This window comes from Hyaena hyaena, unplaced genomic scaffold (assembly GCF_003009895.1).
Source record: "Hyaena hyaena isolate Hyena2069 unplaced genomic scaffold, ASM300989v1 scaffold_721, whole genome shotgun sequence".
In the NCBI taxonomy this organism is placed as follows: domain Eukaryota; kingdom Metazoa; phylum Chordata; class Mammalia; order Carnivora; family Hyaenidae; genus Hyaena; species Hyaena hyaena.
The window spans coordinates 747286-771470 of NW_024081346.1; the positions used below are offsets into that span (position 1 = coordinate 747286).

Below are 24185 nucleotides of genomic sequence, written 5' to 3' on the forward strand. Positions count from 1 at the left end.
AGGGGGACGGACCCTTTATCGGCACACAGAGCCAGCTGCGCATGCAGGCCGCTGATGCAGGGCTTCTGTCATAAAGGCCAGAGCCTCGCGCGTACATGCCCGCATGTCCGGTGACTGGCATCGCAGCCAAGGGCCTGCCTGGAGTGTGACTGTCTGGCCCTGCCACGACCTAGCCGTGTGGCTGCAGATGGGTATAAAAATACTTTTAAGGGGGGCTGCTACATTCGGCGCATAAAAATGCAGGTCCTCCAGTTTGAGTTTCAGTTAAAACACTGATGTTTTAAAGCATAAGTATGTCCCAAATATTGTTAACCTGAAATTCAAGTTTAACTGGGAATCAAATTCAAATTTAACTATTTTATTTGACAGCCCTGGGTTAAGGCATTATGGGAGAGGATGCAGCAACAGTCCCTTCCCAGCAGTTCCTGGCAGGTGTAAACAGGTCAAGCTCCTCCCACTGCACCCTCCCCCACTCCCAACACAGTACTGTGTCTAGTCATCTGATGTAATAAGTGAAATGGCTAGCGCACAGCCGCTCCTTCATCCCAATGCACTGGAGTGACCCCACTCCACACTAACGAAGGGCCAGATAACCCCTGAGTCCTGGCACTTAGCCATTCATGTGTGGATTTTCAGGTGCTTAGTAATGTTAGTGCTGTATCACTGGACGTGGGTGTGCAGGGGGTGGGTATTGAGGGAGTCTGAACCATTATGATGTTGGAGCCAGTGACGTTCTTACCATGGAAAACTGTGATGAGAGTCTGTCTCTTCTAGAATAGGGGCATGTTACCTTCTGTGGAAGATAACGTGTGTGAGCTAGGAGGGAATGAAGAGGGAATCAGGAAGCCTGTGTGATTTTGTATGATGTTAGTCATAGGTTTTTCAACTTGGAGGATGCATATTGAGTGACAGTGGTCCTACTGAGCTCATTAGGATATGTCGCTGTGGGTGAGATAAGACTTTGTTCAGTCTGAGAAGTCAGCACAAGAAAACATCGAAGTGGCAGAATCTAGGATTGTAAAGGTAAGTTTATTTGTGAAGTTTCTCTTTTTTGTCTGTCCTACCTCAGACTCAGCATGGCCCCTTCGCTTCTCACAGTAATAGCACCCTGAAGTTCTGTTGCACTTTTTCATTATAAAACTTTTTGGATTTCATTTTTTTCACTTTATTTTTTAAAGGCATGGCCTGGCGTATCTGGGTTGCTCAGTTGTTTGAGCATCTGACTTCAGCTCAGGTCATGGTCTCACAGTTCGTGGGTTTGAGCCCCACCTGGGGCTCTGTGCTGACAGCTCAGAGCCTGGAGCCTGTTTTAGATTCTGTGCCTCCGTCTCCCTCTGCCCCTCCCCAGCGCACACTTTGTTTCTTTCTCAAAAATAAACATCAAAAAAAATTTAGAGGCAATGGGGCACCTGAATGGCTCAGCTGCTTAAGCCACCAACTTCGGCTCAGGTCATGATCTCAGGGTTCCTGAGTTTGAGCCCCACACTGGGTTCTGTGCTGACAGCTCAGAGCCTGGAGCTGCTTCAGATTCTGTGTCTCCCTCTCTCTCTGCCCATGTCCCCCTTGAGCTCTGTCTGTTCTGTCTGTCTCTCTCTCAAAAATAAACATTTAAAAAAAAAAAATGAAAGGCTTTAGTAGAGGGGCGCCTGGGTGGCTCAGTCGGTTAAGCCACCAACCTTGGCTTAGGTCATGATCTCGGTTGGTGAATTCAAGCCCCACTTTGGGCTCTGTGCTGACAGCTCGGAGCCTGGAGCCTGCTTCAGATCCTGTGTGTCCCTCTCTCTCTCCTTTCCCCTGCTCTTGTTCTCTCTCTCTCAAAAATGAATAAACATTAAAAAATTTTTAATTAAAAATAAAAAAAATAAAGGCTGTAGTAGGAAAAAAGAGAAGAGCATTTCTTTCTGAGGCCAAGACGGGTTAAAGTGAAATGCCTCTCACTCCAAACTTGGTGGAAAGGAGTGTTAGCTCAGGTTTTGGCCAGAATTGTCAGGCATTTTCTATTTTCCCAGAACTCCTAGTCTTAAATTACCAGAGGAAGTTTTAGAGAGTCTTTGAGCTTGTGCTCTTTAACCCTCCTCTCTTGTCACATTAGCTTGGTGTAGCAGCCTGTTCTCTCTTTTCTGTATTTTCACTCTCTCTCCTTCATGGTTTCTTCCTCCTGACATTTAAACATGTTTAACTATCGCATTTAAAAAAATCTTCCCTCCAGGGGCCAATCTTTTGGTGTTCCCATGCATGCCCTTGAGAATTGTCTAGAGGATTCTGGAGGGTTTAAGCTTTACTTGTGGTGGAAATTGAAGTGAGGTAGTTAACTGTTGCTAGATGGAAGAAAAATGCTTGGAAATTGTTCAGCTAGAGATTGGAGTCCCCAATGTGGTCCTCCCAAGCACTCTGGGGCCAGCTTGGGAGCTGTTTGCCCTGGTCCTCAGCAAGATAAGTGCAGAAATTCAGAATAAGCATTTAGGAACTTGTATAGCAATTTGACAGAATAAGTTTATGTCTGTTGAACTTAATGAAAAATCTGGGGTTAAAAAAAAAAACACCTTCCCCACATACTTTTCTACCTTCCCCCTCTCTCTTGCTTTCTCCTCTTTCCCCTCTCTTCCGTTCAACCTGGAGCTTATGTAGGGCTCTTACTTTTCACCCACTCCTCAGCTCCTTCCTGGCTGACTTCAGGAATAACTGCTCTGCTGATATTGTTCCCATTAAGGACACTGGTACCGTTCGCCAGATCCACTCATCTTATTTGACCTGTTACAGATGATCTACCTTCATGAGAGTCTCCTCCTCAGGTTTCTGGAAGAACATCATATCTCTTTATAGTTGTTCTTCTAGTGTGTGCCCCCTTAATTATCTGCTTATCAAGTCTCCTTCTCATGAGGCATAGCCCCGTGTGGGCAAGCTACTCCAGATCCCCAGCTTCAGCTGTCCCTATAGATTGATAATTTCATGTATTTGTTTCCAACCCAGACCTTTTCCCTGATGTCCAGACCCAGGTATTTTAGTTGTCTTCCTTCAGATATTCTATAACCACCTTAACAAATCCAAAATCAAACTGATCTTTGTTCCTCCATACCCACTCCTACTCTTCTTTAGTCCATTTGAATATATCAAATTTCATTCAAACCATAGTCCAGAAACCCAGGAACCATTCTAGATTTCTCTTTTCCTGAGAAATAATAATCTGCATACCCAAATAATCTGCAATATCCATAAATCCTACCGCCCAAATATTTTTTATCCTAAACATATTATATTGTTCTTGTCATCTGCTTTTCCTTTCCCACTGCTCTAAATCAGAATACTTAATTATATTTCATCTCTACTATCACAGTAGCCTCTTGGCAGGTTGTCTTGACTGATCCCCAGTCCAGCTCCAGGCTGGACGAGTGTATATTCTAAAAGGTTAATCTGACATCACTCCCCTGTTAACACTGTTTTTCACTGTTTCTTTTTTTTTTTTAATTAAAAAAAATGTTTATTTTTGAGAGAGAGAGAGAGCATGTGCTCACGAGGGAGCATGAGCAAGGGGAACAGAGAGAGAGAGGGACAGAAGATCCAAAGCGGGATCTGTGCTGACAGCAGAGGGCCCGGTGTGGGGCTTGAACTCACAAACCGGGAGATCATGACCTGCCTGAGCCGAAGTTGGTCACTTAACTGACTGAGCCACCCAGGTGCCCCTGGTTTTCAGTGTTTCAATATGAAAATTGAACTCCTTAGTATGACAGTTATAGTAACTCCTACCTGTCTAGCCATTTTTCTTCTCTTGCCTTCTTGAACATCGTGCTGTAAGAATAGTTAACTCCTAGGTAGTTTCTGGCACAAATCAGACATTTAAGGGTCTGTGCCATCCTCTCCTCCTGGAATGTCTGAGGAAGCCTTATCTGCCTGACAACCTCCTCATGCCACTTCTGTGTTAAGTGCCTTCTGTGGTGCCTCATGCACCTTCAGGTGCTCCGTTATAGCAGTTACCAAATTTTAACAATTTGAAGTTCCTTGAAGACAGTGTCTACTTTTGAACTTAGGATCCCCAGTCAGTAGCAAAATACTGTAAAGCAAAATGTCATAAAGTAGAATCTCAACAAATATTTGTTGGTTGTTTGAGAATTAGCAGTTTTGAAACGACAAACCAGGCTCACATTTGAGCTCAGCTAACGAGATACTGTTTCACCTTGGACACCCTTAATCTAAGTTCTGTGAGCTCCACTGACTCTAGGAAGGTTGCGTAGCTCAGTAGTCCAAGGAGTTCAAGGGGTACATACGACTGTCATGTGTCCTGCGTTGAAATCCTGGCTTTGTCTCTTACTAGCTGTGTGACTATAGGTAGACTAATTAAGTTCTTTTGCAAAATGGGAATAAAGCTAGCTACTACTTCAGAAGGTTGCTGGTATTAAATGACATAATACACAGAAAGTATTTGTGCATAAATAAATTTTCCAAAACAATGTTAGTCCCTGAATTAATTCTCTATTGATGCTATAACAAATTACCATAATTACCATTCCCTCCTCAAATTTCTCTCCATAATTTCTTATTTCCAATTCTTTTGTCATAATTGCCACTGATTTCAGCTGTTTTTCTCAGCCCTTACAAGTAATTTGTTATTTACCAATTATACTTATCTCTTGGTTTTGCTGAAGTTGAGTTTGCAAAGATCTTTTGATTCTCCTTATTGATTTTAGATGATTTTCAGAACAGAAGCCCATGGTAAATAATGATACCTTAATGTTTCTATGTTTTTACATTTATTTATTTATTTATTTATTAACATTTATTAATTTTTGAGAGATAGGGAGAGACAGAGCACAAGTGGGGGCAGGGGCAGAGAGAGAGGGAGACACAGAATTCAAAGCAGATTCTGGACTCTGAGCTGTCAGCAAAGAACCTGATGCAGGGCTTGAACCCATGAATTGTGAGATCATGACCTGAGCTGAAGTTGGACGCTTAACTCACTGAGCCACCCAAGTGGTCCTCTATGTTTTTACATTTTAGATTTGTCCCTTATTAACAGAATGCAACTATACTTTATTCATTTAAAAAATCTAATCTGAAAATTTGTCTTCAAATGGGTTTAGTCTGTATTTGTTCTATAATGACATATTTAGACTTGTTTCTGTCACTCTGCTTCTATTTGTCATACCTCTTTTTTCCTTGTGATGTTTCTATATTTCTTTCATTTGATCAATATGTATTTCTTTTCTTTCTGATCCCCTTCCTCCACTGGTTGAATCTTACATTCTATTTGTTTCTTTCTTTTTGGTAGTTTTCTTAGTATTTTTTTTTTTAATTTTAAGATCTACGTGGCTTTATTAAGCAATTCATGAATCCAGCATCATCCCTTCTAGCAAGTAGAGGGAAGCTGGCTTCCTTAGCATTTAAAACAAAAATGTTTATTTATTTTTGAGAGAGAGAGAGAGTATAAGCAGGGAGGAGCAGAGAGAGAGGGGGACAGAAGACCAGAAGCAGGCTCTGTGCTAACAGCAGACAGCCCAACATGGGGCTTGAACTCACGAATCATGGGATCATGACCTGAGCTGAAGTCAGACGTTCAGCTGACTGAGCCACTCAGCCACCCCTGCTCAGGCGTGAGATCAGGTTTGTGGGTTCGAGCCCTGCATCAGGCTCTGTGCTGACAGCCAGCTCGGAGCCGGGAGCCTGTTTCAGATTCTATGTCTCCCTCTCTCTCTGACCCTCCCCTGCTCATGCTCTCTCTCTCTCTCAGAAATAAATAAAAACATTACAAATTTTTAAAAAAGCCCACAAGATATTAGATGTAACTCTCAGTGTTCCAGGAATTTCCTTAGAGAACGATAGATATCAGATAAATCATACAGAACATGCTAAGATTGTGAAGGAGATTTTTGTGACCCTTAGCTTATTGCCCTCTCAGGTCGAGATTTTACATGATGATTTCTTTAGAGAGAATGGTTGGTGTGCTTTGTGGTATTTCTTCTTCCCCTTGCTTCTCTTCCTTGTGAGTCCAAGTGAGGTATATGTCGGAGAATCACTTGGAGAACTCCATGAGTATCGCCTGGAATTCGGAGGTATGTAGGTTCCTGAATCATGCTTGGAAAAAAGTTTAAAGGTGTATCAGCTTTCAGAGAGCAGGTCATAAGCCAGGTGTGTTGATGGAAGTGTATCTGTTTCCAAGGTAATGGAGGGGTCTCAGTTCCAGCTCTCTGTGTCCTATGAGCCCAAGTCCTATGTCCTCTCTCAGCCAGGGTAACACTACCCTAGCTCCTAGCCAGTATAGTCATTTTGGGGTTCTGATAACTATACCTCCTCAGAACTGTCACAGGGGCAGCTTTGCACTTACTGCTTTCTCTGCCTCTTCATTTCTAGCTCTTAGAATTCAGTCTCTTGTTATCTACAATTTCTAGAAGTTCCTAAGTGGGAGACTTTCAGGTTATTTTAGCTGACATCTGGCCAGAACCTGACATCTGTCTTAACTTGTTCAGTATCTGCCTTCCATATTAGGTAATAAACTCAGATAATCGTTCTTGTTCACTGCTTTATCTCCAACTCTAGGTACGGAGGCCTGGTATATAATGAACATCGAGTAAATATTTGTTAAACATGTGAGTGACTCACGTATGTGAAGGTTTCAGTAGTAAAGAAGGATAGAATTAAGTTTAAAAATTATGCTTACAAAAATGAGCATCCCAATGAAGAGAGTTAAGGAAGGTGGGGCTCCTGGCTAGCTCAAGTCCATGGAGCATGCAACTCTTGATCTCAAGGTTGTTGGAGCCCCATGCTGGGTGCAGAGGGTACTTAAAAAAAAAATCAAAAAAGAAAGGGTGGGGCACCTGGGTGGCTTAGTCGGTTAAGCGTCACACTTCAGCTTAGGTCATGATCTCACAGTTTGTGGTTTCAAGCCCTGCGTCAGGCTCTGTGCTGCCTGCTCGGAGCCTCGAGCCTGCTTCAGATTCTGTGTCTCCCTTTCTCTCTGCCCCTCCTCCCTCATGCTCTGTCTCTCTCTCAAAAATAACCATTAAAAATTTTATTTCTAAAAAGGAAGGGCTGCCAAGCCAGGCTGCTGTATTCTTTCAGCTGTGCTGCAATGATTCACCTAAGCTTACTTGACAGCTTTCTTTTGCCACATTTTTTCCATTTCTAGATTTCCTAAAACTCCCTCTCCACTCCTATCTTTTAAAAATCAATTTTATTAGGTATAATTTACATGTAATAAAGTGGACCCGTTTTGAGTGTATGTTTCGATGACTTGTGACAAATTTGTGTACCCATATAACCACTGAGATATAGAAGCCAAGATATAGAAGATTCCATTCACTTCTACAAAAAAGTCCCCTATTACTCTTTCTCAGGAATTGCCCAGTCTCTCAGACCCAGGTCAGACCCACTGATCTGCTCTGTCCCTATAGGTTAGACTACTCTTTTCTAGAATTTCACATAAATGGAATCATACAGTAGGTGCTCTTTGGTGTCTGGCTTCCCATCACTAATTTTGAGATTCATGTATGTTGTTGCAAGTGTCAGTAGTTCATTGTCACTCTGATCTTTCTGAAATAAGAGAGGTTCTTCTATCCCTAATGATTTTGCTTCTCCCCTTCTCTAACTTTCCCTGTTGCTCTTCCCTCTCTCAACTCCCTTAATTTCCAGTCTCACATCAGATGTTGTGATTAAGTCGGTTTATGTTCCACAGGTTCCGTGAGCCATGATGTCTGTAAAATGCTGGCGCGTGGCAGAAATGGCACCATCACCCAGACTTATTCCTGAGTGGAAGGACTTGAGCCTCCTCATAAATAATGTCCTGAAGGATCTAAAGGTGACGTGTATGAGAGATCTGCTCATGGTGGGCTTGGACTAATCACCCCTGCCAGAGCAGCCTATGTCCTGGGAAGCCTGTGAGCAGCTTTGGAGGAGACCTTCCATGCCCCTAAACAACTCCTCCTTCTAAACTAAGGTGATAACAGTTAAAACACATTCTGCTGTCAAAAACAAAAAACAAAAAACCAGAAAGTGAATTCACATATGGATTAAACAAGCAGGAGATACCTTTGTCTTTATGTGTTGTCAAGCACCCATGTTCTGTTTCTTTCTTTTCGCCATCCTTATTATTTTGGCTTATCATCTTAAGGTTACCAGATAGGTCCTGTACTTCCAGGTATCAGCTTTAAAATGCAAGTAGGTAGGGGCGCCTGGGTGGCTTAGTTAGTTAAGCGTCCGACTTTCGCTTAGGTCATGATCTCGCGGTTCGTGGGTTCGAGCCCCGCGTCAGGCCCTGTGCTGACTGCCAGCTCAGAGCCTGGAGGCTGTTTCAGTCTGTGACTCCCTCTCTCTCTGACCCTCCCCTGCTCACGCTGTCTCTCTATCTTAGAAATAAATAAAACATTAAAAAAAATTTTTTTTAAAAGAAAATACAGAGCTGTGCCAGCCTTTGAGTGCCACGGTGCCACTCTATATTGCCAGAATTTCTGGGGCCGTGATCACCCTAAACAAGATCTGAGTTTTACTGGGACAGAAGGAGGGGGATTGATACACAGTAGGCAACAGTACTTCCAGGCACAGATACATCACTTAGGTTTAAGATAGACGTTTAGAGTCTTCCTGAGAAAACCCTTGATACTGTTGAGTGAGTAAGTGAATTGTTTGTACCTAAAGTCTGGAAAGGAGGAGAGGAATGGTAATTAACTAATGGAGTAAGAGGTATGTAAAGGAGCCTTCTGATTCATTGAAGAGGGGTGAGAGATTGAGAGCTCAGATACCAGCATCCCTGCTCTCAACTCTGCTGCTCTCACTGAACCAGCAATGACACTGGAAGGTCTCCCAAGCATTCTGTGTTCTCCCAGAACACACAAAGATCTGAATACAACAAATATAAAGAGAGTTTCTAAGTTGCAGATAACGGCCTCAGTATAGTCTCAAGTCCTTTGTGGATTCAGAGAAACTTGGGGAGTTAGATTCATGAAGTAGTGTTCAAGAGGCCAGATAGCACAAGTGTCTGCTGGGAAAAGGGACCTCAGAAATAGATTTTATGAGCCTCAGTTTTGGCTGATCGCTACAAGGAGTTCATGTATTTATGTCCTAGATGTAAACTCTGCCACTGGAAGATAGTTTATGTTGGACATATTCTACTATGTAACATGTTAAAAGGCATATATTGCCCTTCATACAACACACACACATACACACACACCCCTACTGGGTCAGAATACAGAATATTAGAGCTGTATTCCATGTTGTGAATAGCACATGTTTTCCTTGGATGTACATAGGACTAGTGAAAGAGCATGCCAAAGTGTCCAGCTCTGATGCCCACGTGATGGGCATTCTAAGTCTGTGAAGTACAAGTTTCTCATAGGCAGTGTGTCATAAGTGTGGCAGTGACAGGAGTGGTTCTTTGGGTATAGGCAGGAATTTTGAAGAATTGTTCCAACTGAGGTAGAGATACTTGCCAAGGTTGGATTGTTTTGTCATACTCATGAAGGATTGTATTCCTTTCTTTGGAAGTGCTTGTTTGCTTTGTACAGACTTTTGTTAGTTGTTTATATAATGTCTGCTTCCCCCACTGGACTTTCATCTCCTGAAAGCTAAGGCCATGTCTCTCTTGCTCAGCATCATATCCCCAGTGTCTGTCCTAGAACATACCACTGTTTCTCAAGTGTTCCTCACCTGAACCATGGAAAACAGATTTGAGGGGCTATTTTCTCATTTCTCTTAAGGATGGTACATAACTAGTAGCATTCTAGATGCATAAGGGAGAAATTAATGCCTAATGTAGAATGGATATGTTAGGATATTAGGGCTTATTTCTTACAGAAACTTGGTTGAGAAAGGCTGAGAGGTACTTTGAATTAAGATGTGGGTGAAGGTGAGGGAGGTGTGACTCGCCCAAACAGTGCTTTCCAGTGGAATGGTGAATGAATGTTGGTTAATGAAAAAACAACAAATGTCCGCTAACCCTCAATAAATATTTATTAAATGAATGAATGAGTGGGGACTCAGGCCTGTTAGCTCATGCTGCTCTTCTCTTTGACTCAGGCTGCTGAGAAACCAAAGAATCAGGTGATTGTACTGAGTGACTGGCCTGAGACTCTGTACAAGACTCTGCACCATCCCCAGAGCAAGCCTTTCATCTGTTTCTACTCCATCGACATCAACTATTTTGTCTCCTTAAACTGGGTAGAACCAGATTCAAAGCAAATACAGGTAAAGCTACCTCCTTTTTTTTTCCTCTCCTTCTTTAATTTTTTTTTTAATGTTTTTATTTATTTCTAGGAGAGAGAGAGAGACAGCGTGAGCAGGGGAGGGTCAGAGAGAGAGGGAGACACAGACTGAAACAGGTTCCGGGCTCTGAGCTGGCAGTCAGCACAGAGCCCGATGCGGGGCTCGAACCCACGACCTGCGAGATCATGACCTAAGCGAAAGTCAGACGCTTAACCGACTAAGCCACCCAGGCGCCCCTCCTCTCCTTCTTAACCCACTTTACATTCATCATACCTCAACTGTCCTCATCTCAGAATGATGAGGGGGATTCTGAGTTAGCTCATTTTAATATCTTTCTCCATATCCCAATCAGACCTGGATGCAGTGATCCTTTTTCACCTCTAGTTTCAGGTTCAGAGAATTCATATTGCTTAGAAACCAGACTGAAGACCAAGGAAAGAGCCTTAAGCATCGTGTTTCTATCCCAAACCCAGATCCCAGTACCAGGAAATCCCAAAGTCACACTCTTCTGTCTTTCTTTAGTGTTACAAGAGGGAACAGTGATCTAAACATTCAATCCTTCCTACCCCTCACTTTGGGAGATTATCTGTCTCCATATCTGGCTTTCATCTCTCATACTTTTCTAGGCAGTGCTTTGGATCCAGAAGAAAGATACAGAAGCAGGAGGAAAAATGGAGAAGATGAAGTTTCGTGTGATGGATCAAGTGCCACCCATTGAAGTAATGGTCCACACGGGTTCCTACCACATGTTAGTTGCTTACTGTGGTGACATGCACCTGTGGCTCTTTGGAGATCACCATCGAGCATTCACATCCCTGGGCACAGTGCCCTGTCATTTCTCCATCAGCTGCCTCTGCTACGACCCAGAAACGGAGGTGCTGCTCTCTGGTACCTTGGGGGCTGTGGTTACCTGGCTTATCTTACCAAATGGCAGGGACCTCCGGATGGCACAAACAGTGCCCATGTCTGGTCATGAGCTCGTACAGGGCCTTTCCCTGAATGGCCCCCAGGGCTCTCTCCTGGCCCTTTGTGAGAATAAGGTAAGGGTCTTCACCCACCAGGGTCAGGGCCAGCTGAAAGAGATAAGAAAGTTCACTCCCACAGGCAGCAGCTCTTCCGTCACCTGCTCCTTCACTTGTGTCTCTCAGGGCTATTTCTATGCTGGAAACAAGGATGGAGAGATCCATGCTTGGGGTCTTGACCGGGGTAACTTCCTCCACAGCTTCCAGGCCCATTCCTCATCAGTTATATGTGTTCACAGCCGGCCAGAGATCCACACCTTACTGACAGCAGGCCGAGAAGGCACAGTAAGGGAATGGAACCTTGCTGTTGGGAACTTGCTGCGGCAGCTGGATATCGGTGAGGGTCTGCGGCAACTGCAGTTTATTGATAACACCACGTTTTTCTGCCAGACCACCCACACTTTCTCCCTGCACCACCTGCCTTGTTTTTATAGCCTCTTCAATGTCTGCGGTTCTGCTCCTGAGCAGGTGCGCCGGGTCTGCTGTGGCCGAAACTGGACTCGGATCCTGTGTGCCACCAAGGATGGTTTGTTGCGCTTCCTGTCTCCAGTGACAGGAGATCTCCTGGTTCTCACCTGGCCTTTACTTGTCATGGATAAGGCCGTGGCTTGGGCCTACGACCCAGACAAAGAGGAGCTCTTTGTGGCAACAGGTGGCGCAGAGGTCCTGGTGTTTGATGCGATGCGCTCACCTTGCACAGCCAAGTATGTGGTGTGCACTTCAGTAAACTCTGGGGACAGAGTAAACTGCCTGGCCTACGCGCAGTCCCATTTGGGTATGGGCCTAGTGGGACTGATGTTCTGTGGGCATGGCAGTGGCATGGTGAGAATCCTCTCCCACTATAGTCATGCCCGAATAGAGAAGCCTATTCATTCTGGGGCAGTTTTGGCCCTGTCTACCCTGGAAGGGCCCCAGGAAAACTCCTTGCTCTGTTCCTATGGCATGGATAATACTGTGTACCTGACAGAAGCTCTGCTGCAGAAGAACAGGGTAACCCTACAGTCCATAAGCAAAATTCTCTGTGGTTGTCCCCTACAGCACGTGGTACTCTTGCCTGGTTCCGTGGGTGCCATCACTGACAACCACTGCTGGCGTCTCTGGCACTACCAAGATTTTCTGAAATCTTCAGAATCAAAACGAAGCTCTATGTTTAAAGAGACAAAATGCCTGCACCAGTGTGCCATCACTTCATTTGATGTTTGCTCTTCCCTGAAACTTTTTGTCACAGGGGGCATTGATGGCTCAGTCCGGATCTGGGACTTCCACGGTAGACTCATAACTGAGTTGGACTCAGCGTTGCATTTTGGCCCACTCTGCTTTGCCAATAATCGGGGAGACCTGCTTTTAACTTTCAACCAGAGTCTTTACCTGGTATCCTGCTTAAAACTGCTCCCTCCTGCTAAGCTGATTCACCTAGCTATCCTAAACAATGCGGATGAAATAGAAGAAAACCCTAAACTCTTTCTGCCTAGCTTCTTCTTTTCTTTTGAAGTAGTACTTGTACCCAAATTCGTCTACCTTGGACAAGGGCTACAGGAATTACAGGGGCTAGAGGCCCTTGTTAACAAACGGATTATTGCCTTTGACAATACTGTGCCCCATGTTGTAGAGGAAGAGAGGCATATGTCTACTCTGATTCAAGTGAAACCCAAATTACGTTTTTTGGAGGATAAGGATATTGCTTTTTCTACTCCTGACCTCAAGCATAATCGTCCCCCCCATGTAGTTCCTGCTCAGTTATGGCTGGCTGGCTGGGATGGGTTGAACCCCTACCATAAACTGCATGGCTTCTTTGGTAAAGGGCAGCAATGGCCCTTTGCTCCTGATGGCTACATCCCCAACTCAGTTATCCGTGCCTGCCTTTGGCCTAACGGTACCCCAGTCTTCTTACGCCATGATCTGTCCCCATCCTACCTTGATACAGACTGGGACATGACTGAACCCATCAGATACCAGACACTGTCACCTATGCCTCCATTAGAAGAGAATATCTCAAACAGAGAGAGGGATAAATCCAAGTGGTGGAAACGAACTTTCTATGATGTTCCAATAAGCTTGGTAAACCGAAATTGGGCAGGAAGAAAACTTGATGAAAGACTACTAAATAATCTAATCGAAGCAATCCTTAGCCTCACAATTTACTGTTCTGTAGACCAGTACAAGACATATATTAGTGCCCTGGCACAAATTTTTGCCACTTATCAAGTATCTCCAAGGTTGTGCTCTGAGACTGTCAGTCGCCTGCTAGAAGATACACTCCATTCCAATTCATGCATCCGTGAGCTAGCTTGGGAGGGGCTAGATAGGCTAGACATCATGAGCCATCTCTTTGCTGTTCCACTGAGTCTGGGATTGATGGACAGTGATGAAAATGTGCGAGCTAAGGCTTTATACCTTATGATAAGAGTCATAGGCATCCAAAGTAAGAGCATGCTGGTAGGCCTGCTGAAGAAACAAACCCTCCAAAAAATGCAGTAAGTTGTATAGTGGATTTCCCCCTTCTGTTTCTTCTAGCTCCTAACCTCCAGAATCTGATTGCTTATTCTCCTTTTCTACAACATTTTCTATTCTTTTCCTCCCACCATATTCTTTGTTTCTATGTGCTTTTCTCCCTAGTGCCTACCCTTCTTCTGACCATTGATTAGCCTGCCCTTCCATCACTTCTTCATGTCCTTAAGATTCCTTAAGACTCAAGTCCACAAACCTTCCCACCAAAAAAGCATCTTGTATCTACCTGATGAACTCAATTCTTTGCTATCTTTGATTCTTTATTCTTTACCAACCCTTTACTTCAGACTACTCTGTACTAAATGGCCACTTTATCCCTGCCTCTTCAAATGTAATTTCTCCTTCTTCTCCTCTCTCCCTTCCTTCCCTCCTCTTCCTCCTTCAAATCTTGTTTTATCAGTGGCTTGGTATCATCCTTCTTTCCTCTTGACTTTTGTAGGCAGGAGTTTATTGGAGAAGCCTCTCTGCACCAGCTGCTGGGGATCCAAGCTAAAGACATCCAAAACCTGCTTACACAGGTGGAGCAGCAGCTAAATGAAAACCTGACCTTGTCACATAGAGACCAACAACCTCCTTTTTCTTTAGACATATCAATGGCTGGTGTACCTGAGACCCTTGTCAAACGAAGATTCACACCTGAAGAGATCTTCAAACGAAAGAAAAGAATGACATATATTCAAGAAAAGAGAGAACGTCTTAGTACGTATGGGGTAATATACAGGGTATATTTGGGGCCCGCCTCAGGGTACCAAAAGACAGGGTCAGTAAGGCCAAGATATCTAAAATGGGAGTCCCTGGGTGGTTCATTCGGTTGAGCATCTGACTTTGGCTCAGGTCATGATCTCATAGTTTGTGAGTTCAAGCCCTGCGTCTGTTAGCTGTTAGCTGTTAGCACAGCGCCCACTCCAGATCCTTTGTCTCCCTCTCTCTCTCAAAAATAAATATTAAAAAAAGATGTCTAATATGATACCAGTGGGAACATAATTATGTAAAGAAATTCTTTTCCGGGGCGCCTGGGTGGCTTAGTTGGTTAAGAGTCCGACTTTCGCTTAGGTCATGATCTCGCGGTTCATGGGTTCGAGCCCCGTGTCGGGCTCTGTGCTGACTGCCAGCTCGGAGCCTGGAGCCTGTTTCAGAGTCTGTGACTCCCTCTCTCTCTGATCCTCCCCGGCTCACGCTGTCTCTCTCTCTCTCCTAGAAATAAAAAAAAAATTCTTTTCCATAGAAAGTAACCTTCCTGGGAAAGAAACATATACTACAACAAACAGCAAGATCTTATTTCTTTAGGATATGGAAGCTGGGATAAAATGGCAAGCATTTCTGTGCCATAAAGCTTCAGTCCTCTTTGCCTTTGTACTTCTTATGGCAGTTCATTAATTGTATGTTACAAAGGATGTCACTCAGGGCTTCTGTTTTTTTCTTAACTATATTCCTCAATATCTCTGCAGTTAAAAAGAACCTGAGAGTTTCCAGAAAGAAGAGAGAGACAGAACTTATAAAATTTAGCTCTGTGTTGGTGCCTTCAGAGCATGAAGGTGAACAGAGGGAGGCCAAGAAGTCAGAGCTAATTGACAAAGAGAATGTTGCCTTAGAGCCAGAACTGCCACTAAGTACTTTCAGCCCAGCCAAATCTCAAGAGGAAGCTGAATCAAAGGAGGTCCTGATGGAGGCCACAGAAGCCACAGAGGCCACAGAAGAAGGAAGAAGTCACATGACAGTTACAGAGGCAGTGGAAGCCACACAGGTTATGAAAGCCATAGATCAACGTGGCATGAAAGATTATGGAGAGATATTCCCTAAGCTGCAAAGACAAGAACTCAAGAAAAGACTCTGGAAAAGGGCAGTGGGAAAAAGCCATAAAAAAGTAGCTGCGAAGGTGAAAGAGAAAGATTTGAAGGTGAAACAGAAAGATTTGAAGGATATTTCAGAGACAACTGCAGATGAGCCCAAAGAAAAAGTCATGCAGATTGCTGAGCAAGAAAAAGATACAAGGAAGAAACATGGAAAGAGTGGCCGAGGTTTGGCTGGTACCTCTAGACGCAAGGGTGGATCAGACACCAGGTCTTGGCGGGATGACATTTACTATCTTGCTACCTCAAGGATAGCAAGCTCCCATTCAGGAATGTTAAGGGATCTGGGTCAAGAATTGGTGGACTTGGCTCAGGTGATGCTTGCTCCCCAAGAGCCCAGCTGGGATTTGTTCCAAGAGATCTGCCCCCTTTTAAAGGACTCGTCAGAATTGGAGGAAAGAGTGGTAGAAGAACCATCCATTATAACAGAAAAGGAGGATAAAGAGATTGCTGAGGAAGAAGTGACAGAACTGGGAGGACAAAAGGACAAAAAAACATTAAAGAGGGACAAGGCGTTTCCTGAAGATGGGGAAATAGCTGAGGGAGAAAGGAAGCTAAGTAAACCAGAGGAGAAATTAATTCAGGGAAAGGAGAAACTGACCCAGGATATGGAGAAACTGGCTCATGAGAAAGAAAAAATAGCTTGGGAGGAAAGACTACTAGCTTATCCACAAAAGGAATTAACCAAGGAAGAGCAGAAGTTAGTTTTAGGAGAAAAGAAAGATACTGGAAAAGGGGAAAAACTACTAGGGGAAAGAAAGAGAGTGACCCAGAAAGAGGGGAGGGCAGCACTGAAAAGGAGTAAGTGGGACTGGGAGAGGATTATGATGGCCCATGAAGAAGGCATGTGGCCCCAGGAAGAAGGGTTGCCTGTCTGGGGAGAGAGGAAATTGTCCCAGGAAGAGGAAGAGCTGGGTAAGGAAGAGGAGGAGCTGGGTGATGAAGAGAAGAAGCCCTGTGAGGAAAAAGAGGAACGGGCCTGGGATGAAGAGGGACTTATTCTGGACTTAAAGAAACAAGTTAAAGATAGGAAGAAAAAGTCCCACAAAAAGAAGAAACACTTCCAAGATATAGAGAAACATGTTGAAGAAGAGGCCCAGAAAAGGGGGGAATTAGCCCAGGAAGAGGAACATTTGTCTAGCGAAGAGGAGGGACTGTCTGGAGAAGAAGGAAAACAGGCTTCAGCGAGGGGCAGGTTGGCAGAACAAGAAATTAAATTGATCTCAGAAAAGAAGAAATGGTTAAAAATGAAAAAAGAGGCCTACAAAAAGAAACAAGTCCAAGAAAAGGAAAAAGAAGTTGGGAAACAGGAGAAAGAAGAGCAGAAAGAGAGGCAGGCTAAGAAAGAGGAGAAAAAAGCCAGGGACAGACAATTATCCTGGAAAAGAAAGAAACTGCGCCTAGAGGAGGAGGAAAATCAGTGGGGAAAGGAGAGAAGGGACCAGATAGAGGAGAAAATGACCGAGGAAAAGAGGCAATGGGACTGGGGAAAAAAGAAAGCAGACTTAAGAGAGGAGAAACAGGCTGGGGGGATAGAGAAATGGTCACAGGAAGAAAATAAACAGACCTGGGAGAAAAGGAGATGGGATCAGAAAGAAGAGAAATTGGCTCAAAAAGTGGAGAAACAGGCTAAGGATAAAAAGCAATGGGCCAGGGAAATAATGAAATTGGTCTCAGAAGAGGAGGAAGAGATAGAAGAAACTGAGAAAGTGTTCCCTCAAAAAGAGAAACGGGCCATGGGGGGAGAAAAACAAGGTAAGAAAGAGGAGAAATGGGTTGGGAAAGACAAGAAAGCCACAGACAAAAAAGAACAACAGACCCATAAAAAAGAGCAACTAGCCCTACAAGAGCAGAAACAGTCCCAAGAAGAGAGAATATGGGGTCAGAAAGAGGAGAAAGAGAAAGATAAAAGAAAACAACAGGCTTGGGTAAAAGAGAAATTTTTTGTAGAAAGGGAGGAACACGATGGCAAAATGGAGAAAAAGTCCCAGGTAAAAGAGGAAAAAGCATTGAAGAAAAGACTGACCCAGAACGACAGTGAATTGGCCAAGGAAAAGAGGCATATTGCTAAGAAAGAAAAAGCAATCGCCAGGAAGGGAATTGGCATAATTAAGAGAAAGGAAAAAACTGAGGAAGAGAGAGAAATTGTGGAAGAAGAGGAATTGTCTGAGGAAGAGAGGGAACTGGCCTATGACATTAGGACCAAGGAGATGGGTGTTGCTAAGAAAAAAAGAAAAAGAACCAATGAGGAGAGAATACAGGCAATTAGGAAACTGGTTATGGGGAAACGGATTCATACTAAAGACAAAGAGGCTAGTTCCAGGTTAAAAGATATAAGGAAGAAAGAGAGTAACTTGTTCAAGATCCTGGCTAAAACAATTAGAAAAATGAGTATAATGCTACCAAAGGAAATAGAAATATGTGAGGAAGAGAGATCATCCATGATGGGGAAGAGTGAAGTGGATGGCCAAAAGTGGGAATTTTTTAAGGAACAGGGGGAAATAATGAAAGAAGAGAAGGAGCTGGGTCAGGAAGAGAGAAAAGTAGAAGACAATAAGCTGGCCACCAAAGAGAGAACACTGACTGATGGAGAGAGCTTGGAGGAGAACCGAAGGTTATTAGAGAAGGTCCAGGGAAAGATACTATTAGATACAGTCCAGGTAGGGAGTATATTAAAGGAGGTCCAGGAACAAAATCTGTTAGAAAAAAAGCAGCTAAAGAAACTTGTGAGGAGAATTGAGAAGAATAAACTAGAAAAGACTCCACTGAAGTGGTTATTAGAGAGTATCAGAGGTACCCTGTTTGAAGGCTTATCTAAGAGTTTTATTGAGAAGGAAATAAAGGAAGATCCAACTAAGAAGGGGAAAGAGGAGGAGAGTGTCACTGAAGAAGAGGAAGGGATTCTGCCCAGGAAGGAAAAAGGGAAATATGTGATCAAGAAGAAGAAAAAGAAGGGAAGGCTGAGTGAAGAGAACCTGGAGGAGAATTTGGCTAAGAAGCATAAAAAAGAAAGTTCATCCCAAAGAAGGAAGAAGGGAAAGAGCCTTACTCAAGAGAAAGAGAGGTTGAGTAAGAAGAAAAAAGAAGGCCCACATGAGGAAGCGGAGAGCCTGGGCGAGGAGGAAGAGGAGAGCCTGGGCGAGGAGGAAGAGGAGAGCCTGGGCGAGGAGGAAGAGGAGAGCCTGGGCGAGGAGGAGGTGGAGAGCCTGGGCGAGGAGGAGGTGGAGAGCCTGGGCGAGGAGGAAGAGGAGAGCCTGGGCGAGGAGGAGGAGGAGAGCCTGGGCGAGGAGGAGGGGGAGAGCCTGGGCGAGGAGGAGGTGGAGAGCCTGGGCGAGGAGGAAGAGGAGAGCCTGGGCGAGGAGGAAGCGGAGAGCCTGGGCGAGGAGGAAGTGGAGAGCCTGGGTGAGGAGGAAGAGGAGATCCTGGGCGAGGAGGAAGAGGAGGAAATGGAGAAGATTGAGAAAAAGAAGGAGGAAAAGGAGGAAAGGCAGAAGGATGAGGAGAGACTTATGGAGGTGATACTCCCAGAAGAGGAAGTACTGAAAACAGAGCTCTCCAAGGAAGAAGTGAGCTTATCAAAGCTGGCTCTTGACAAGAAAAAGAAAGGTACGGCTAGAAGGAAAATGTCTTTTAAAAAAGAAAGATTGCTTGATGGAAAGAGAGATCTCATACTTCGGGATAAAGTCCTGTGGCCAACAGTTCTGAAAAGCCCCTTCAAAACACCACTCCCAGTAGCCCCAGAAAAACAGAGCATGCCCTGGAAAGTGTTAGGGGATCATTTAGATTTGAAAGGTCAGAAAAGTCAACTTCCTGGAGCACACCCTAAGACAAGTTATTGGGGAAGACAAGAGCATGTGCTCTTGGAGAAAGCCAGGGATATGTTTTTACAAGTTAGCAAAGCAGGCCTACAGACCCAGATCCCAGAAGACCTCCATAGGCCAGAGTCCCACTTATCTGATATTATCAGGAAACCACAGAAATCTGAACATAAGTGCAAAGGTGACATGTGGAAGTGGTTCTTGAAGTACCCGGATTCGCTAGTGGGGAAAATTGAGGGCCGAGCCTTAGGTCCAGTCCAAGTCCCAACCCCATCCCTTACTTCTGTACCAGCTGAAAGGCCACGATACTCAGAAGCAAGCTTCTCAGATGAGGAGTGGATTAAGAATGCCTTAGTAAGGCTGGAAGCAGGAGAGCAGCTTTCCAAGAACAGCTTCTATCGACTGAACCAGCTCCTTAGAAACTTCACTTCAAAGGGATACTTGAAATGGATGCATCTGTACAATCTTAAAGCCATTGCTAAACACCTCAGGAAGAACCTAGCAGTAAGTCATGCAGACATATCACAACCCTATAAGGATGGTTTGAGTCCAAAGCACTTAAAAGTGATTCCTCCAATTAGAAGAAAAGAAAAAGAGAGCCAGCTAGAGCCATTCCCTATTGTTAAACCAGTGTTACCATCAGGTACCATGAGGTCTCAAACCCCACAAGGTCTCAGATGGCTTCTCTTAGCTGAGTCCTACAGGAAGAAGCAGGCACAACAGGTATCTTCTGCTGTTAAGCAGATGTTGCACCTTTATCCAGTTGGAAAGGATTTTCCTACAACTGTCTATCCCTTTATGGATAAAAAGTCCCTGGCCTTGATATTCCAGAAGGCCCTCCAGGCCCTGAGGGAGAAGGGAGAGCTCCCCAAATTTCAGAAGGCAGAGAAGGATGCACTGCCCATCCCTTCACCAATATTCCCATCAACCACCAAGAGGATTCGAGTCCCAAAGGCTATAAACTGGCATGTTTTAGGAGAACCTTACAGGAGTGCTCGGGTACAGCAGTTATCCAATGCTCTCAAAGAGATGGAAACGCAACACTTTTATCCTGCCGCACGAGAGATTTTCACAGGTGCCCATGCCTCTGTGGACAAACAAACTCTAGCATTGATGTTTCAGAAGGATCTCTGGGCTTTTAAGGGAAAAAACAGGCCCCTCACATTGCCCAAGTTGAAGAAGCCACAGCCCATCTCTAAGAAAAAGGAAAAGCTGCCTCAATGGGAGAAATTCGTGGCACTGTACTATGTTTTGCGGATGTTGCAGCAACGATATGCAGAAGACCACACTACTTGGATGGAACAGTTTTACCAACTCATGGATCTGTACCAATTTAAGTCCCCCCAAATCCAGAGGCTCCTACTACAGTTGCTGCAGAGAGAGGCACTCCAACCCCAAGAGACTATTTACAAAAAGGCCTTGAAAACCAAGGAGTTGGTACTTGGTGAACGGTTGTTCTGTGGCCTGTTTTGTGGTCATTCTCATGCCCCTGAAGGTCCTCTCAAGTTCCATCATGTTGTACCTCTGCCTGGGAAGTGCAAAGTACATACTGTCCAACCTGTGGGCATCGCCCAGTATGGGTTCCTAGAACTTGCCTGGAAAAGCCTACCACAAGTCAGTCCTTACCTTGTTGAGAAGCTGCCCAACATCTCTACTCCATCTCTATGATTTGACCTAACATTAGGAGTTTGAGGCGTTGGTGGGAAATAAGCCTGTCCATAGATTTTAAGCCTCCTGTACTCACTTCAAGGTGGGCCTAGACATGTATTCATTTGGCTCCAGAAACCTGCTCTCTTGTACTGAATAAAATGACATTTCTCATTTGTAACAAACATTTTGATTTCTCTTCCTCCCCCAGCCTAGAATTCCCATAGAAAGTATACAGAGAAAACAGATAACTTTTGTCCTCACAGGGCCAGTTGTTTTTTCAGTCAATGGGTACATCCTTTTTTTTAAAAAAAATTTTTAACGTTTATTCATTTTTGAGAGATGAAGAGAGAGCATAAGCAGTGGAGGGGCAGAGAGAGAGGGAGACACAGAATCCAAAGCAGGCTCCAGACTCCGAGCTGTCAGCACAGAGCCTGACGCAGGGCCCGAACTTATGAACAGTGAGATCATGACCCAAGTCGAAGTCAGACGCTCAACTGACTGAGCCACCCAGGCGCCCCAGTGGATACATCTTTTGGAGGGTAGGGGCCAGCATTTGATCAACTGTTGATAGAAAAGTATGTCCTGGAACTCTTTGGTTAATATTTGGTTAATTTTTCTTTGGTTTTTAATATTTCCTGTCTCAAACATTCTTTAAAAAATTTGTTTTTTAATGTTTTATTTCTGAGAGAGAGAGAGAGGCAGTGTGAGCAGGGGAGGGTCAGAGAGAGGGAGACACAGAATCCAAAGCAGGCTCCAGACTCCGAGCTGTCAGCACAGAGCCTGACGCAGGGCCCGAACTTATGAACAGTGAGATCATGACCCAAGTCGAAGTCAGACGCTCAACTGACTGAGCCACCCAGGCGCCCCAGTGGATACATCTTTTGGAGGGTAGGGGCCAGCATTTGATCAACTGTTGATAGAAAAGTATGTCCTGGAACTCTTTGGTTAATATTTGGTTAATTTTTCTTTGGTTTTTAATATTTCCTGTCTCAAACATTCTTTAAAAAATTTGTTTTTTAATGTTTTATTTCTGAGAGAGAGAGAGAGGCAGTGTGAGCAGGGGAGGGTCAGAGAGAGGGAGACACAGAATCCAAAGCAGGTTCCAGGCTCTGAGCTAGCTGTCAGCACAGAGCCTGATGCGGGACTCAAACCCACAAACCGAGATCATGACCCGAGACGAAGTCAGATGCTTAACCTACTGAACAACCCAGGTGCCCCATCCTCTCTCAAAGATTTTTTTTTTAAATGTTTTATTTATTTCTAGGAGACAGAGAGAGTGAGACAGCGTGAGCAGGGGAGGGTCAGAGAGAGAGGGAGTCACAGACTGAAACAGGCTCCAGGCTGCAAGCTGGCAGTCAGCACAGAGCCCGACGCGGGGCTCGAACCCACGAACCGCGAGATCATGACCTAAGTGAAAGTCGGATGCTTAACCGACTAAGCCACCCAGGCGCCCCTCTCTCGAAGATTCTTAAGAGGAGACTGTCTGGTGCAGCTGGGCTTTTAATTATTTAGGATCAATCTGAGAGGAAGCAGAGAAGACCCATAATTTTGCCCCTTCATAAACTTTGATCTGTAGTTTCTGAACATCTCTAAGCCTCAGTGTTCTCATCTATATAATGGGGGAAATAGAGTGAAATCATGATTAAGAATACCAACTTTGAATTCAGAAGAACTCTCATTCATGTTCTTTTTCTGCCTTTTATTGGCTCTTAAATCTTAACTTTTGGTTTCCTCAAAGTAAAATGGTGATAATAACGACTACCTTAGTGAAACACTTAACAGAATTCCTGGATTTTAATAATTCTCTCTCTCTCTCTCTCTCTCTCTCTCTCTCTCTCTCTCTCTCTCATAAGTAGCTATTTTAATGGGAAGTAAGTGTGTGGATGACAATATGGGTTCTAAGATTCAAACAGGATTTGAACACCTGGCTTTCAATTTGACATATGATCTTGAGCCAGTGATTTCACCTCTAAGTCTCAGGTTTTTTTGTTCTTGTTTTTGTTTTAATTTTCAATTGTTTATTCTAAGCCTCATTTTTATCATGTGCAAATGGGGCTCATTGTGAGCCTCAAATGTGATTCTGGCTACGCCCATTTTAGTGTACTGGGAACACAGAAGGAGAACTGAAGGCTAGAGGAGGTGCCTGGGACCTCAAGAGAGTTTGAGGGTACCTTGAGAAAGGGAACAGAGCTCAAGGAGAGAGTCTGAAAGAGTAAGGGAGGAGTTCGAGCACAAAGGAAGTGCTTGGAAGCCAAAGAGATCTTGGGCATCAGAAATCAGACTCCTGAGGTAAGTGACAAATTTCGAGGAAAAAAAAAGCTTAGGAGTCCAGGAGATCAGAAGCTTGGGAGTATTGAGGGGTGGGGGTGGGGGGGAACCCTGGAGCAGGAGACAGATCCCAGGGTAGAGGTCTGAGAGTCTAAAGGGAACAGATGGAGTTGACAATGTACAGAAGTTAAGACGTCCTGGGAACAGATCCCATACTCAGCAAAGGAAAAGCGATGAGCAGAAGAAGCAAACTTTGAGGTTAGAGGAGCCAGGGAGCCCTTGAAGGAGCCAGAGCTCAGGGAAGATACCTGGAAGCTTAAGAGGAGTGCACAAAAGTGTAATGGGGAAGGGTTTAGGAGAAAAGAGAAGAAACAAAAATTTGAGAAGACTGTGAGCTTCCAGGGAAGGAGCTAGACCCCAGAGAAGCAGTCTGCAAGGTCAGAATAAATTAAATAACTCCAAAGATTTCAAACATACACTTACATGTGGAATTCCCTCCTGTGAAATAATACATTATATATAAATGCTTTTTGCCTCCGGCTCCTACTTATATTTGGTCTTTGACCCATGTTTCTTACACAGAACTCCTAAGTCCCTTGGAATCTCCTGGGAGATAGGAATATCTTTTTGTTCTAATGAGGTGACTCTTGGTGGGCTCCTAGAAAGGGACTGGTCACTTTGTATGGAAGCTTGGGGCTTTCAGCCGCATCTCCCATCCTCTAAATAAGGGCTGGAGATTGAGTTAATGATTAATCATTCCTACATGATGAAGCCTCCATAAAACCCCCAAAGTGTGGGGTTCAGGGTGCTTCCGGGTTGGTGAACACATCTGTGTGCCAGAGGGTGGTGCACCCCAACTCCATGGGGGCAGAAGCTCTTCC

General features: G+C 44.4%; 1 protein-coding gene across 1 annotated transcript; it reads left to right on the forward strand.

The window, feature by feature from the left end:
• The first annotated feature begins 878 nt into the window (after window positions 1-878).
• On the forward strand, window positions 879-21190 carry LOC120220633 (WD repeat-containing protein 87-like). Its single transcript, XM_039217765.1, has 10 exons — window positions 879-1023; window positions 7664-7786; window positions 10003-10170; window positions 10815-13684; window positions 14158-14417; window positions 15167-16268; window positions 17223-17323; window positions 17519-17829; window positions 18817-20007; window positions 20278-21190. Exons 2-10 carry the CDS (start codon window positions 7676-7678, stop codon window positions 21052-21054), a joined length of 6891 nt encoding a protein of 2296 aa, XP_039073696.1. The 5' UTR covers window positions 879-1023; window positions 7664-7675; the 3' UTR covers window positions 21055-21190.
• Window positions 21191-24185: the final 2995 nt, after the last annotated feature.

Coding starts and splice junctions, on each gene's coding strand:
- LOC120220633 (XM_039217765.1), top strand. CDS start 7,676: ATGATGTCTGTAAAATGCTGGCGCGTGGCAGAAATGGCACCATCACCC. Junction 14,418..15,166: donor AGAAAAGAGAGAACGTCTTA/GTACGTATGGGG, acceptor ATATCTCTGCAG/TTAAAAAGAACCTGAGAGTT. Junction 17,830..18,816: donor CCAATGAGGAGAGAATACAG/GCAATTAGGAAA, acceptor GAGGAGGAAGAG/GAGAGCCTGGGCGAGGAGGA.